This window comes from Mirounga leonina, unplaced genomic scaffold (genome assembly GCF_011800145.1).
Source record: "Mirounga leonina isolate KUSES-001 unplaced genomic scaffold, KU_Mleo_1.0 Mir_168, whole genome shotgun sequence".
In the NCBI taxonomy this organism is placed as follows: Eukaryota; Metazoa; Chordata; class Mammalia; order Carnivora; family Phocidae; genus Mirounga; species Mirounga leonina.
In genome coordinates, this window is record NW_023270426.1 from 15092574 (window position 1) to 15108313 (window position 15740).

A 15740-nucleotide genomic window follows, 5' to 3' on the forward strand; every position below is an offset into this window, starting at 1 on the left:
ACTTACACTGAAATTTAGCAGGCGGGGATGTCCTTTTCTCTCCCCCCCCCCCCTTTTTTTTTTTTAACATTTAGAGAGACAAAACTCAGATCCAGCCTCCGGGTACACTTTGAGAAGCAGCTGTGGGAGCACCACCCTCGCCTACCGGGGAGAGTAGGAGGGATGTTCCCAGAGCACACTCCAGTATGAGTTTCCACGGCTGGTATGACGTACGGTTACTCAGATTAGAAGGATCGCTATTTACACTAAGTGCGTGCCGCTACTTCGTGAAGCAGTAATTTTACAGCAACATGTCTTGTGAGGAAAGTACTGTACACTTGGGTTGGTATCAGCAATAGTTCATGTGGAGGAAGAATGGAATTGACTTGGGGCGCCTGGGTGGCTCAGTTGGTTAAGCGACTGCCTTCAGCTCAGGTCATGATCCCAGAGTCCTGGGATGGAGTCCCACATCGGGTTCCCTGCTCTGCGGGGAGTCTGCTTCTCCCTCTCCCACTCCCCCTGCTTGTGTTCCCTCTCTCGCTGTGTCTCTCTCTGTCAAATAAATAAAATCTTAAAAAAAAAAAAAAAAGAATGGCATTGACTACATGGTCTCAAAAGCTAAAGACAGCTGTAGTTCTCCTTTGTCTTCAAGTCAGAAAAAAGTGAGATGTCAAAGCAGATGAAATCGCAGGCAGCATGAGTCTCACGCCATCAAAGCGTTGGCGCTTACATCTGACGTGTGGCATCCCATTTCTTTAGATTTACTGTCAGGAAACAGGAATTTCTAACAAACACTGTCAAATATTGTAGGTGCAATTTAAGTTAAGCAAGACACATTTCCACTGAAATGTTTTGAAGATCTGAAAAGTCTGTACCCTAGTACCTGGTAAGCTTGGCTTCAGCTAATTGCTAGATGGGTTTGAAAGGTGTGAAATACACTTGTGTTTTTAAGATGGGAAGACTCACTATGACAGGGCAAATGTAGGCAACACAGAAACAATATTTTTAGATCAACATCTTACACTTTATAATACACTCACATTTATACACAAATTTCATGTTTACAAGTACAAAAGGCAAAGACCCTCCAAGAATTGAAGTAAATGCATCAGTAACTACATTCAGTAGTGTTAACACTGTTGTCCTACTCTCCATTTTCCAAACCCAGAAGGAAATCGTAAATGCCGTCGCACGCTCAGACTTCATTTTTAGAAGTTGGAGACTGTGTGTAGTTCCGCACACGTCTGGGTTTCTACAGAACTGAACTGAGATTCCATTGTGTTCCAGGCCAAATCGGCCAGAAGAAAGTCATCCATGGCTGTTTGAGTTTCGTTGCTGGTGAAGAACAAGCTCCCTAGGGTTTCGAAGCCAGAATTCATGGTCTGTGTTTCTGTACTGTTCAAATGAACTTTGCTCTCTACAGCAGGTATGTTTTTAGCAGCAGAGATTCCTTCAGTTTGGGTCTCTGTGTCAGATGAATCAGACTCATGGAAAAGCTGGAGTGTTTCAGAATATTTCCCAGAGGCAGGTGGGGGCTACTGTCTAAAAAGAAGTTTAAGTCTGTCTGTGTCTGCGTATCAAACATTTCAAGGCCTAAGAAATTAGAATTTCCCCTACAACTATAGGACTGAGCAGATGTGTCTGCAAGGAAGAAGTCCATTTGGGTCTCTATGTCCAGTGATTCCAAGACAGCCTCGGTGGTCATGGTGTTAAGCTCACTCTCTTCAGTTTGAGTCTGGATATTTGAGGCGGACAAAAACTCTTCAGTATCAAAATCGATTGCGGGATTCTGGGTCGGGCCAGATGGGAGCTGGAGGTCAGGTCCAGTATTTGTGTCAGACAAAAGGCTGCGATTGTCCAGTGTCTGACTGGGCAGATTACTTGACAAGATGTTTTCTAAATCGCTTAATAAATCTATAGTTTGGGTCTGGTTATCTGTCATGTTCTGTGAAAGAAGCATACTGTGCTGTGCACTGAAGTTTATAATCATTGCAGATTTCTCAAGATCATGATGTAAAGTCTTAGGGTGGTTCTGAGGTAACAAATCATGAGCGACAGTCTCCGCTACTAAGCTGCTGCTTATAATGCTGTCTGCAGAAACACCGTAGGATGAATGGACGCTCCCAAAAATGTCAACAGCTTGGTCCATCTGTACTCGGTCATCTGTCAGACCTTGCATTCCACTGGTCTGGGTTTCTCTGGAGATCCCACCTGACTGGTAACAGGCATCTATAAACGCATCAGTCTGAGCAGCTATGGATGAGGTCACCTTAGAACTGGGCAAAAACGTTTGCATATGAACACTGATGGGAAGGGAGACTTGAGAACCAAACGTCAAATCTGTTTGAGAACAAGACAATACAGAAGAATCAGGCCCAGCCCACTGTGTGGAAGGTATGAAGTGTTGCGTGGCGTAAGACAGCTCTGTCTGTACGTTGATTGAAGAAATGCTGTTCTTCTGATATGTGTTCCCTAGTTCTTGTAAAGGATTAGACAGGCTCTTCCCCAAGTTCACTTGAACCCTGTACTAACTGGCTCCATAGCAAAAGGACTTACAATTTTTGAAAGAGGGAGACTTTCCTTAAGACAGCCAGCCTCTGAATCTAGGCCGAGGATCAGGGTTCCGATTGACAGGGGCAGTATGTGCACAGCACCCGGGGCAGAACCCTGATGATCGACACCCAACACCACAGGCTGGGCCGAGGAGTCGGCTGTAGGCACAAAGACAGGCATGGGAGAAAACTGCATCACAGGAAGTTTCACCAGAGCCACTTTGGGCTTGGGTAAAAGCAACTTGAGGGTATCTCGGAGGTGTTGTAAGAGTCTTCAAAAGAAGCTACCAGCTTTACATCTGAAGTTTCCAGTTCTTGAGTGTCTGGTCTTGGAACTGGTTGGGTGCTCAAGGACTCGGTGGGCTTACTGGACAACTTCTGGCTGGGCAGGCAGCTCTCCATTTTCCTTTTCTTACTAGGTGGATCCCTGTGCTCTGCCGGGATCTCGTGGCCAGTGCGGTAGAGGTGGGACTGTAACGCAGTTCTGCTGGCGTAGGGACAGCCGCACGGGCACTGGAAGGTCTTGCTGCAGTCCTCGGCATGCCTTTTCAAGTCCCACTCCGTGCCATAGGAATTGCTGCACTTACGCTTCTTTTCAGCATGCATCTTCATAAAGTGCTGTTTTACGAGAGAAAATTGAGAAAATGGTCTGTCAGGGCCTCTAGGGCATCCTTCAACTGGACAACAGTAGAATTTCGGTACAGTTTTCAAATCTTTTCTTATTGTTGGATTTACTATGCCATCCTGCAGGCGGTGGCTCTTGACCAGGTGCACGTTGAGCGCCGGGCTGTTGGGCAGGATTTTGCCGCAGCCGCGCCCGGTGCACAGGATGTTGGTCCGCACGGCCCCGGACAGCTCGCTCACCGACGGCTGGGTCAGCTCCCCGGCCGGAGGCGCCGGACCCGACGGTCGGGGCGCCCGAAGCCAGAGCCGCGGACCCCGCCGCCGCCGCCTCATCCCGCACGGCAGAAGGACCGAGCCTACATCTATTCTTAAAGCATCTAAATTTTGGTAAACATTGAATAGAACAGCAAATACATATTAATTTTGGAGCAGGATTTTTTTTTTTAAATAAGGTACAATTTGATACATATCTCAACAGTATTTAATTTTTCAGTCTTTGAGACTTACCATGAATTCTACCTTAAACTTAAAATCCTTTTCTGCGGTTTGTCCTAAATTTTCTCCTTAGTGTCACAAACTCCACGGATACCTATTTTTCTGCAGGTCATTTGGACCCCTATTTGTCTCACATTCACACAGTCTCTGTGGCATGACAGACTGTCCAAATGAGCCTTTTCAAGCAACCTAATTTCTATCTTTCCCCACAAATGATGGTAGTGGGAAGAAGGAAAGTTAGAGATTTGACAGTGTAAAACCCTGGAACTTTTTCTCTGTTTCATAAGATATTTTCCCCCTTTCTTCCCAGCCCTCCCTCATGCGATCAATTGCAATATTCTTTTTCTGCAGTCCGACCTACATTGTTTCATGTATACCATTTATTTTTCTCTACTGTAATCTGTTGCTACTTTTTTAAAAAGGCTAAAAAGTGTGGCTTAAATGGGAAAGATTCTTTTAAATACTCAAGTACTATCTAAGTAAAATTTATACAATGATTTTGTATAGGAATGCTAGATTCTTTTATGTCATAGTCTAAACTTTTTTTTTTTAAGATTTTATTTATTTATTTGAGAGAGAGAGACTGAGAGAGAGAGAGCATGAGAGGGGGGAGGGTCGGGAGGGTCAGAGGGAGAAGCAGACTCCCTGCTGAGCAGGGAGCCCGATGCGGGACTCAATCCCAGGACTCCAGGATCATGACCTGAGCCGAAGGCAGTCGCTTAACCAACTGAGCCACCCAGGCGCCCGCATAGTCTAAACTTTTAAGTCTAAAATATTCATAAATGAAAAAAATCACTTAAGTGAGTTTTCTTTAACATTAAGATTTTAAATTCAGTAGACTGAGAACTACTTTATTTTTTGTAAAATTAAAAAAAGAGGAGAGATGCTTTGTACCTTGCTTCTTTTTTTTTTTTTATATTCGTGCTATTAATCCTGTTAACATTTTCCTATTTTCTAAACAGCTAGGCTCTTTAAAAAGGTCATTGTCATCTCACATTTGGTAATATCATCTCTCATAAACACCAGACCAGAGGCTAAGTAAGTTTATTTTATTCCTTTACCACCCGCACCCCATTACTTATATATTCTTTAGTTAAATGTCTTGCAAATGATATAAATTGTCCCCAGCTCACTTCAGCTTTAGGGGATTTGATGAGAAAAGACTGGGTGGTCTATTTAGTTGAAGAAATTGCTGGACAGTATGGGTAAATAAGGCAAGAACAAGAATTATTCTGGATGCCATAGCAGTAAGAGTTGCTGGCCATTTGCTGACAATGACGTCCAAATTTGAAATTTCTAGGAGAGGGAATCTGAATGCTCCAGCTTGAATCAGGGTGTTTACTCTGGGTTGGTAAGCTCTGGTCAGGGAGCAGGGTTTTAGAGCACACATACCCTTAGACATGAAGGACCATTTCTATAGGAAGGGGAGTGGTGTTAAGTGGACCAGCCATCTTTAAGATTAGTTGCAGTAATTGTCCATATTGGCTTCCCTTAAAGGGAAATGAAAAATTCCATTCAACTTAAAGCATTTATACACTCTCTCTCTTTCTCCTCTCTCTCTCTCTCTCTCACACACACACACACACACACACACAGCAATGGGAACATGTTTACTTAGGATAATTTATAGTGTAAACCTTTGTTAACATTTCATAATATTTACATTCTACAATGATTTTGACATTTTGTTGATTTTGTTCATCTAGAGCTTAAAATTATGACTTGACAAAAATACAAGGTTTATGAAACTTTTTTGATTATTTGTATAATCAATTTATGCTTATACTTCCGGAAAGAAAAATTACGGTTCAAATTGGGGGGGAAAAAGAGTCATTTATATAGGTAATCCAGTAACCACTATAAAGCACACTTGTTGAAGAAAGGGATTTAGTTTTATTCATTGTAGCATCTATAGAATCTAGTACCAGAGTCCATTACCTGTCTAGAGAGAACTCAGTAATAACTTTATGAATGAATAAATAAATGGGTGACATACCCAAAAGATAGGCATACATTTTATTCTGTTTGTAAGCATATGTCATAAAAAGTCCATATCCTCTCTTAGTCTCTTCAGAGAATCACCTTTAATCACCTTTAAATTAAATTAGCAGAGATTGAAAACATAAATATTAGTTAGCTCATTGGATGGAGAGTGTTATTAAAGTGACAGAAATGACCAAGTACAGGCTTAACATCCTAGAGACTGTGTAAGAACACATGGACACACAGCCTGTGTATCATCTTCCCAGACTTGGGAGATAAATGGATTTGAAGATAGGAAGTAATTATCATTAATATTGATTTGCACTCAAAAGAATGGTCAGAAATAAAATATACATTTCAATTTCATTAATTATATTAAACAAAGGTATAAGAAGAGCTTACATGGAGCAGTTTTCTCTTAGATTTTTTTTTTCTTTTTGATGTGCCAAGTCCTATTTGACAAGTGTACACATAGGAATTTTTGTTGACTTGGCAATTTAACATTTGTGTAATTGCATGGCTGTATTCGTACAATGTATCACTTATCATTTGACTTCTTACTGTTATTAGTCTCAGTAGATTGAAGTTTCAGGATCACAACATATTGTTGATGTGTTCTAGATGTAGCTAGTAGGTAGATCTTATAGTTTGGAAAACAAAAATTATCTTCCGCCTACATCTATGTTTCCCCTTCTCACCAATCCTTTCTCTTCTAAATGAAGATTTTGGTTGACAGTTCCTCTGTCATAAAAAAAATAATGAATTACCTTTGATATTTTTTATATTTCAATAAGAGGTCACTTTATTACCATTACTCTTATAGTATTTGCATTTAGCATTTGGCATTTCTCTTAAATTTTTAGAGAAACATTAATGTTTTTGTTTATGAAACATTTGGTTCTGTAATTACATGCACATATATATTTGTGTGTATATTATCTATTTTATGGTTATAGAATCAGAAACACAGAGATCACAAGTCTAAGAAAAAATGACCAATAATAGACATAATGGAAAATTGGATTTTATAGTTTATGGGCTCTCATACAAACATAGCACATTCTTCAGGACTTCAGAAACATCTTTTCACTCAGTATGAGCCTATGGGAGTACTATGTATGCAAATGTTTCTCTTCATGAAAATCATACGTGTATATATATGGTAGATAAATGAAAGATATGTATTTATGACCTTCATGAAGGACATGTATATTTCTTTTTATTATTTCATTGGGATTATTATTATGTACTCATTATCATAAAATGTTAAAAGAAATGATAGCTACTGAACTAATCAAGCAATTTGAGTTGTTCCTGAAATTGATTGTATTGATTGAATTATCAGGCTGCTTGCTAGGAAAGGTAGTGGGATACCTGGTTTTCAGTCAAGATTAGGGCACAATGATTGAAAAGCAAAGACAGGTGAATGAATCCTCCAAACCCAGATTTCCTTGTTTCCTCATAGTACGTTTTTTATTTATTTTGCTGTCTTAAAGTCATCAAATAAAAACTATTCTAGATACAAACTTGAAATTAATATCAAAGTCATAATGCAACTTTGAAATGATTAAGTGCAATTGATTTTATTGAGGTTGAAACTGGAAAATAATTTTAAGGTCTTTACTCATTTATTTGGCTAAAAGCTGTACTCTTGACTTATTTATTACAGTCTTAGAAAAATAAATTCAACTTTTACTACTTTGGTAAAAGATACAGCTCTTCAATACTGTTGAAATGTTAATAAAAGTAAGATAAATCTCAGTAGTGTTAAAGCTATCTTCATCAGCCAAAATAAAACTGGCTAGGAATAAACACAGTAAAAACAGATTTTGACTGCTTTCAAACTCAGATCTGTTTTATTGGTGCCTTAGTAAAGACTAGAAATCACTTACATTTGATTCATTTTCATTTGTAAGGGGAAGGGTTCTGAGGTTTCATAGACCTTTGTCATATGTCACTGTGTTCATATAGCTATATGTCTCTGCCTTTTAACTATATATATTTTTTCAAGATGACATCAGCTTAATAGTTTGGAATTCACTCTGAGACCCGACGTTGTCGATAAATCAATGCAGTGTTCTCTCAGTAATAACCACTATTAAGATACAGGGAGCCTCAAAAGCACATCTTTTGTTCTTTAACTACTTGGAAAATCATTAAAAGCACATTTTTATGACTGTGTAATAGAGGTAACACATGTTAAGTGAAGTATTGATTTTCTTGTGTGTGTGTGTGACCTAGTCTTTTAAATTTAGATGTTTGCATGGAAATGAATGAAGGTTTTCATTGAAAATTAATTTTCAAACTTGATATTTGCATATTGTCAGGAAGAGAGTTGAGTCCGTCCTCTGAACAGTCTGAACATGAATGAAATGAGTCAAAACACCCACCATGTCTGTATGAGAAAACTAAGCAGTTGTATTTTACCCCATAGTACAGGACAAAGGTATAGATGTACAGATGAGTAGAGAAATATCACCACTGACAAAATTGTATTGAAATATAATATCATGGGATCCCCCCAAATTTTCATGTTAGGACATTGGATATAGTGTTCAAAGCATATTCACATTTATTTTTTATTCTCATAATAAACTTATAGGAGAAATGAGGCATAGATATTTGAAGTGAAAAACACAAGTTTTGCAGAACTCCTATGTAAAGTGCAGTATTCTCCAAGTGGGGAATCAGGCTTTTTATGTTCACTTGACTTTTTGTTTCCTTGTCTGTGTCCTGGTAAAATGACATCACATGGTTCAGTCTAACAGTTCTCCTTCAGCTAGAATTCAACCATCATCTCTTTTGGGGAATGGTGCACTACCTAATAGAAGATGTGGTCCACATTTCTAGAAGATAGAGCACCATAATAGAATACAGCTGTTCCAATACAGGGAAATAAGAGGATAGATTTGGAAATAATGAAATTAGCTTACTTAAAATCTAGGACCTGCTAAAAATAAAATCTTGGTAGAATATAGAGTTGCTACATAATTCCCCCAAAGGTCTATATAAACGATCGATCCAATTATATATGTGTGGGAAATATTTGGAATACTCCTGTTTTTTTGGCTCTGAGAGTAGGAAGCAGTTTGCTCTAGTAAATGCTCTTGGAAGAAGAAATAATTTTTTAAAGGTTGTAAGAGTGTTCATTCCTTCGATTTTTACATTAACCTAGCAGTGTCATCAGTGTTCAGTACTGCCAGACAAAAATACTGCTTCTGTGTTTAGGATTCAGTAGTTACTGAAAGCAGTTGGAAGCTTTGCTTTTATCCTACATGAGGAGGAAAGCTGAATTTTCAAGAATAACCAGTTGGATGGAGGGTATTATGTTGAGTGAAATAAGTCAAACAGAGAAAGACATGTATCATATGATCTCACTGATATGAGGAATTCTTAATCACAGGAAACAAACTGAGTGTTGTTGGAGTGGGCGTGGGGTGGGAGGGATGGGGTGACCGGGTGATAGACACTGGGGAGGGTATGTGCTCTGGTAAGCGCTGTGAATTGTGCAAGACTGTTGAATCTCAGATCTGTACCTCTGAAACAAATAATGCAATATATGTTAAGAAAAAAAGAAGAAGAAGAAGAAGGTAGCGGGAGGGGAAGAATGAAGCAGGGGAAATCGGAGGGGTAGACGAACCATGAGAGACGACGGACTCTGAAAAACAAACTGAGGGTTCTAGAGGGGAGGGGGGTGGGAGGATGGGTTAGCGTGGTGGTGGGTATTGAGGAGGGCACATTCTGCATGGAGCACTGGGTGTTGTGCACAAACAATGAATCATGGAACACTTCATCTAAAACTAATGATGTAATGTATGGGGATTAACATAAGAATAAAATAAAATTAAAAAAAAAAAAGAATAACCAGTTGGAGTTAAATAAATACATAACAATAACCATAATAATAAGAAAAAAAATCCAAAGATGGGGATTACTTATCAGGCTGTTTGATTTAGTAGCCTCAAAACTTTGGGTGAATTACCCTGAGCTTCACTGTCATTATTTGTAAATGAATTAAGAATTCTTCTTTTGGGCGCCCGGGTGGCTCAGTTGGTTAAGCGACTGCCTTCGGCTCAGGTCATGATCCCAGGGTCCTGGGATCGAGCCCCGCATTGGGCTCCCTGCTCCGCGGGAAGCCTGCTTCTCCCTCTCCCACTCCCCCTGCTTGTGTTCCCTCTCTCGCTGTGTCTCTCTCTGTCAAATAAATAAATAAATAAAATCTTTAAAAAAAAAAGAATTCTTCTTTTACTGGAATGTGGTCAGGATGAAATGGAATCAAGGACTTTTGAGGCTATAAAGTCTAGCGCACGTGGAGGTGCTATACTATTTGTTTTAAAAGTACTGTTAGGTATTTTTAACAACAGCAAAATGGTATTATGGTATATCTACCTTAAATGTGCATAAAATATTTCGGGCCCAGTGACAGACTCTTTATTTTCTCCTTTATAAGAAAAATTTGAACATTCCATTTTTTTTTTTTTGTAATCTTGGACCTAAAATTAAAAAAAACAAAAAAAGAAAACAAACACTCTGCTTTTTTTTTTTTTTTTTTTTTTGACATTCTGGTGTTCAGAATACTTTTTTTTTTTTTTAAAGATTTTATTTATTTATTTGAGAGAGAGAGAATGAGAGACAGAGAGCATGAGAGGGAGGAGGGTCAGAGGGAGAAGCAAACTCCCTGCCGAGCAGGGAGCCCGATGCGGGACTCGATCCCGGGACTCCAGGATCATGACCTGAGCCGAAGGCAGCCGCTTAACCAACTGAGCCACCCAGGTGCCCCCAGAATACTTTAAAACTAATTGAAATGCAGTGGTAATACAAAAAGCAGTATAAAATTCAAAGAGATAGGCTGTATTTATATACCATATATTTCAGTGATCTTAGCTTGTGCAATAGTCTTCACTCTATGGAAAAACTCCTTTTTGAATATGCTGTAGATGCTCTTGGTTCTCTTTCTCTTGCTTTGTTTTAGGCTCCTCAGGAAGACTTGTTTCCTTCCCTATTCATTAGAACTTCTGTTTTCCAAGTCACTGTTACATGGAGAAGACCTCTTGCTAATTACCATGAAGAGTATCGTGACCACACGTATAAACCTTTATCTCAAATTGCTCAGCATATAGAAGGGTAAAAGATTAATCAGAGATACATATTAAAATTCAAAATGCAAAGAATGACAGGAGTGCCTTGGGGAAAATGGAACAGGGTTTCCAACACTGAGGAAAAGAGGGTCAGTGGTATGAGACTAAATAAGGTGTGTCCCGTCTTAGGTCCTTTTCAGATAGGCCACCATAATTTATTCGTATTACTTGTGATGGTTTCTTTTGCTATCCTAGTACTTCAAATTCATTGATATACAACCTAAAATTGTCATGGTTTCAAAAAAAATACTATTTCTGTTTAACCTGATTTTCCTGTTTGTTTTAAGGGCATCACCCCTTCCTTGGCTATGGAAGCTTAAAGTCTTTGTAATCTTTAACCCTTGCCATTTTCCACATCCAGACTCTGTTAAGAATAGGATTCATGCCTTTTTTGCAACTATGCTTTGTCTGCTGTCTTCCTGGTTCTGGCCTTGCTTTGAATTAGCTAATTCCCACTTTATGAACACACCCAATGCCATTGCTCTTGCATATCTTTCTTCCTCCACCTGGAATGCCCTTCCTCTATAATTTCTTACTGAGGGCTGTAAACCACTCACTCAGATGCAACCTTATTCTCTCCTCTTTTTCACCCTGTCCCTTTTTATCTGGCTGCAGAACATCCCACCCCACCAGCTAAAAGTGAATCCTTTTTTCAAAATTCCATAGCCCTCGGTTTCTGTTTGGTGGCTCTCTTCCATGCTACACCACATTATAATTATTTGAGAACATTCTTTATTCCCTAACTAACTTTGAAGGCACTAAAGCAAAAGGACTGTTTCTTTTCATTTGGGTATCCTGAGTCTTGTGGAGTAAGAAATATATGCTTGTGCATGAATGAATGAATATATGAATGCATAACCATAGATAATTTCAGACTTAACTGGTTTAACATTTTCTTGAGATTAATATTTTTGGAAATATTTCTACATATGCACTTACACACTTTACAAGTATTCTGAAGAAATATATGTATATTTAGATACACACACACACAGGATTTTACTTTTTTTACTCTCGGTATAAAAAGCATGTCTTCTTCCTAAGGATGCTACGTTATTCCTGCTAGGATTTAAATGTAACATGGTTGGGGGTGGAGTGTAATAATCTTTCCTTGGAGTTAAAGATTTTAAACTAGGAAAAATAGTGACAAATATAGTTAGAAGAGATACATCTTGCTGGAAGAGACTTAAGGCCTGCTTTACAAATTTTTAAAATTCTACCCATCCTCTGTATCCCCAGTGATGCTGGAATTTGTTTTAATTGCAATTAGATACATAGTAGGAAAGTATACTAGCCGTGTCCCTACCTTCAATTTGAAGTAGCTAGATACCATAACATGGCTAGAGTACAGCAAAAGCCAAAATAAGAATTTTAAAGGAAGCTAGTAAAATAAACATGGCAGTTCTCATCACAGAGTGTTGGTCCAGCAACATCTATATATGCTGTATATAAAAGATATATGAAATATAATTAATTTTCTCTACTATTCAGGATGGTATGTTTAGGTCAAGGTAGGCAAGAGGAAAAGCTGGAAAATTCTTTCTTAATGTATATTTTGTTTGTAAGCAGGTATGCTATATTGGTAAATGAAATTTGAAATTATCAGAGACATCTGAATATCAACAGAGATAATTTAGATGTATCCATATTACCCGCTAAAAGATCCTATGGCCTTAAAGTTCATGATACCTGATTATTGTGTCTTAACTTTTTAATTAACCTAGTAGTTTTGACATATATATGTATGTATATGCCCACATGCTTATATATGCATATATATCCTTTTTAAGTTAGAAAATAAATTGAAGAAAAATTTTCTCTGTTTTATTGTATAAACCAAATAGAAACCTTCTAGTAAGACTCTTTCTAAGGAAAATTTAAAACGAATATATAGTCATAACAGCTAACATCTTTGAGTGCTTCCAGTCACTGTGCTAAGTAACGTAGGCATTTTCTTTAACTGCACTATAACACTTTGAAGTTTTGCAGTATTATTTCCATTTTTGAGGAAGCTGAGATACAGAGAAGTAACTCGTCCATGGTGAAGTAGCTTATGAATGATTGCAATCGGATTTTAAATCTGGCCATCTGACTCCAGATCCTGCATCCACCATGCTGGAGGTCAATCCATACGACTTTACCGGTTCTGTCCTTTTTTGCCTGAATTGTAAGTGCCTCTTGCCAGCCTACCAGCTGGGGCTTCAGAAACATGAAACACCATTTCCATAAATTTTATATGCTCCTCATGCTGTGATGCTGATAGAGCTGCTGCATAAAGAAACACAGGTTGTGGTCCCTGCAGAGCTGCCCCACCTCCGTGAGAAATCACTCTGGGATTAAACAGGGATCCACTTCCGAGGTCGTTTTTAAAGGTTCACATATCAGTTTTGTTCACCAGTGGGAGCTGACACCTCACTTTTTTATCAGATATTCAGAAACCATACATATTGCTTCTACATGTTGCTCTAAGCCAGATTGCTCCCTCACCACTATTATAGGAATAGGAACAATGTGTTAAAGACCATTTGGATAGAGGATGCATAACTGGACCTTAAAAAAAACCAAAATGCAGAACCCCAAAGTCAAGTCCTATTGACTTCGTCAAAGCAGGCCTGATTGTTTTGCTCAGTGCCTGAACCTTTCTTGGTGCCCAGCTGGGATCCAGAGGAGAGGGAGGAAGACAGGCATCTGTCTGGAAAACGGCCATGCTCATCAGGGCGGCCAACCAGACCTTGGGGGATAAGACGCATCCACTGCTACAGGACCCCAATCTTGCCTTTCCTGGTCATCCTCTTTAATCACCCACCCCTTTGCACTCACTTGTCCAATATACTCTAGTTAGCAAAGCAGGACATTAAGTACTGAGATCCCTTTTCCTCCAAATGTTATTCTGAAGATTGATGAGATTATGTTTGTGAAAGAGTCCAGCAAACATCAAGTGAAAAACACTGCCTGCATAGCAAGAGCTGCTCTATTTGAACCATTCTTTTCTGCTTTTTCCTCTTACTTCCCTCTGAGACCCGTGACCGCATTCATCCTTCCATTTTCCCCAGCTGGGATGCTGATGGTAAAGAGGAAAAAGCTGAAAGGTGAGGCGAGCGCTGCTTTCCTTAGACATTTATGTCTGCCTTGTATTGCTATCATCTCTTCTAAGAAGAGTATTTCAAATACATGTTATTCATCTATAGATATACTTCAACAAATGGAAGTTTCTTTTTTTAAAAGACTTGAAGTCACATCTCACAAGGAACACTTGTTCCTGACTGTGGTATTTTTAATTTTTGGCATTGTGGTACATTTCAGACTGTATGTGGAAAACAGAATGTTGTTTTGTTAGGTTGAAAAGCAAATATTTTTGCTCCTTACATTTATGATTTCCATGATGTTCTCATAAGTAGAATGGAGTCCTGCTCCAGGTTCTATAGAAAATGGTTTTAGAGAGAAGCAGAAGAGGATCACAGTTAGGAACACAGATATAAATCTTTCAGACTTGGATTCAAAAACTGGATCTGACCCTTACTAGCTGCCTGACTTCAGGCAAACAGCTCAATCTTTGCATATCTTTATCTTTTCTTCTGTAAAAATAGAATAATAATCCTACTTGTTGCATAGAGATGTTATGAGACCAGGTATTCGTATGAAATACTTGGCACAACTTTTAAATGAATAGTCATTACTGATGATGCTTACGTGCTTGTAAAATATATATCAAAAGCAAAGAAGTCTTTGGGTATAGCATCAGTACATGAATTAGAAGACTAGCATTTCTCTCGCTGGCTTCCGTCTCATGATCCAAGTGGTCTTTTGAAGCCATTAAATTTTTTTCTTGGTTGTTTTTGGCAAGATCATGGTTGGCCATCCTTAAGGAAATATTTTCAGCCCTAAAGAAATACACCTGGGGGCGCCTGGGTGGCTCAGTTGGTTAAGCGACTGCCTTCGGCTCAGGTCATGATCCTGGAGTCCCAGGATCGAGTCCCACGTCGGGCTCCCTGCTCAGCTGGGGGTCTGCCTCTCTCTCTGACCCTCCCCCCTCTCATGCTCCCTATCTCATCCTCTCTCTCAAATAAATAAAATCTTAAAAAAAAAAAAAGAAATACACCTGAATGTTTAGACACATACACATACTCTTAAACATATACATAAAAACATACACCGTGTCTATTGTGTCTTGTTTCTCTACCTATGTATCATAAGTCTGGTGCCAAAAGGTACAAAGAATTCAGTCCACTTAATGGCCCTGGGGCCAGGATGAATTGATTATATATAATATAATATAGTTGTATAATATTATAGAACTTCACTAAGGCAGCCTTTCCTTACCCTATGACTAGATCAAACCTCTATTACACACTCTCATTGTGCTGTGTACCCATCCCTCTGTATGACCAGGGTGTCTCCACTGGACTGTAATTTTGGTAATATCTCTTCTGCCCACCACCAAACAGTGCCTGTACATAGTAGGGACTTGATCCATGTTGATCATGGGACTATTTTATAACTGGGCTGATTTCTGTGAGTTGCCAACTGAAGCCCGCTAGAATTGGTTTCTTCTAGTTTATTTCTGCAGGTGAAGTACTTTGTAATAAGCATATTATTTTGTTGATAATGTGTAGGCCCTGTTCTTAGGATATTAGGTAAAATCTGGGAAAGTAAACAAAATTTCAGCAATTATTTAATGTAATCCTTGGAAAATAATCAAGACCAGGAGTCAGCGTGTGCTGCTGAACAGATTGGCTTCTTTAAAAAGGACCATCTGTATTGTTTCATTCCATTAATACCTACAAATTATGGGCAGCATTCAGGTAGAAAGAAGCTGAGTGCATCCAGGATGCTTCACTTACTGTGTGATCTTAGTCAATCTTTCAGATTCTTCAAGCTCCTATTTATGAATTTTACATTATATACCCCAGAGTCATAGCATGAAGATTAAATTAGATACATTGCATAATATCTCATACAGCACCTTGTA

At 38.8% G+C, this 15740-nt stretch overlaps 2 protein-coding genes across 2 annotated transcripts in view; one reads left to right on the plus strand and one right to left on the minus strand.

The window, feature by feature from the left end:
• Window positions 1–15740, plus strand: part of CHSY3 (chondroitin sulfate synthase 3) — a 302545-nt gene that overhangs the window by 168797 nt on the left and 118008 nt on the right. The gene's annotated exons all lie outside the window — the stretch shown is intronic.
• LOC118016605 (ATM interactor-like) lies at window positions 1188–3409 on the minus strand. The gene is given in 5 exon segments (XM_035014050.1): window positions 1188–1462; window positions 1465–2499; window positions 2502–2776; window positions 2778–2801; window positions 2803–3409. Coding segments are annotated over 5 exon segments (1950 nt in total). The 5' UTR covers window positions 3144–3409.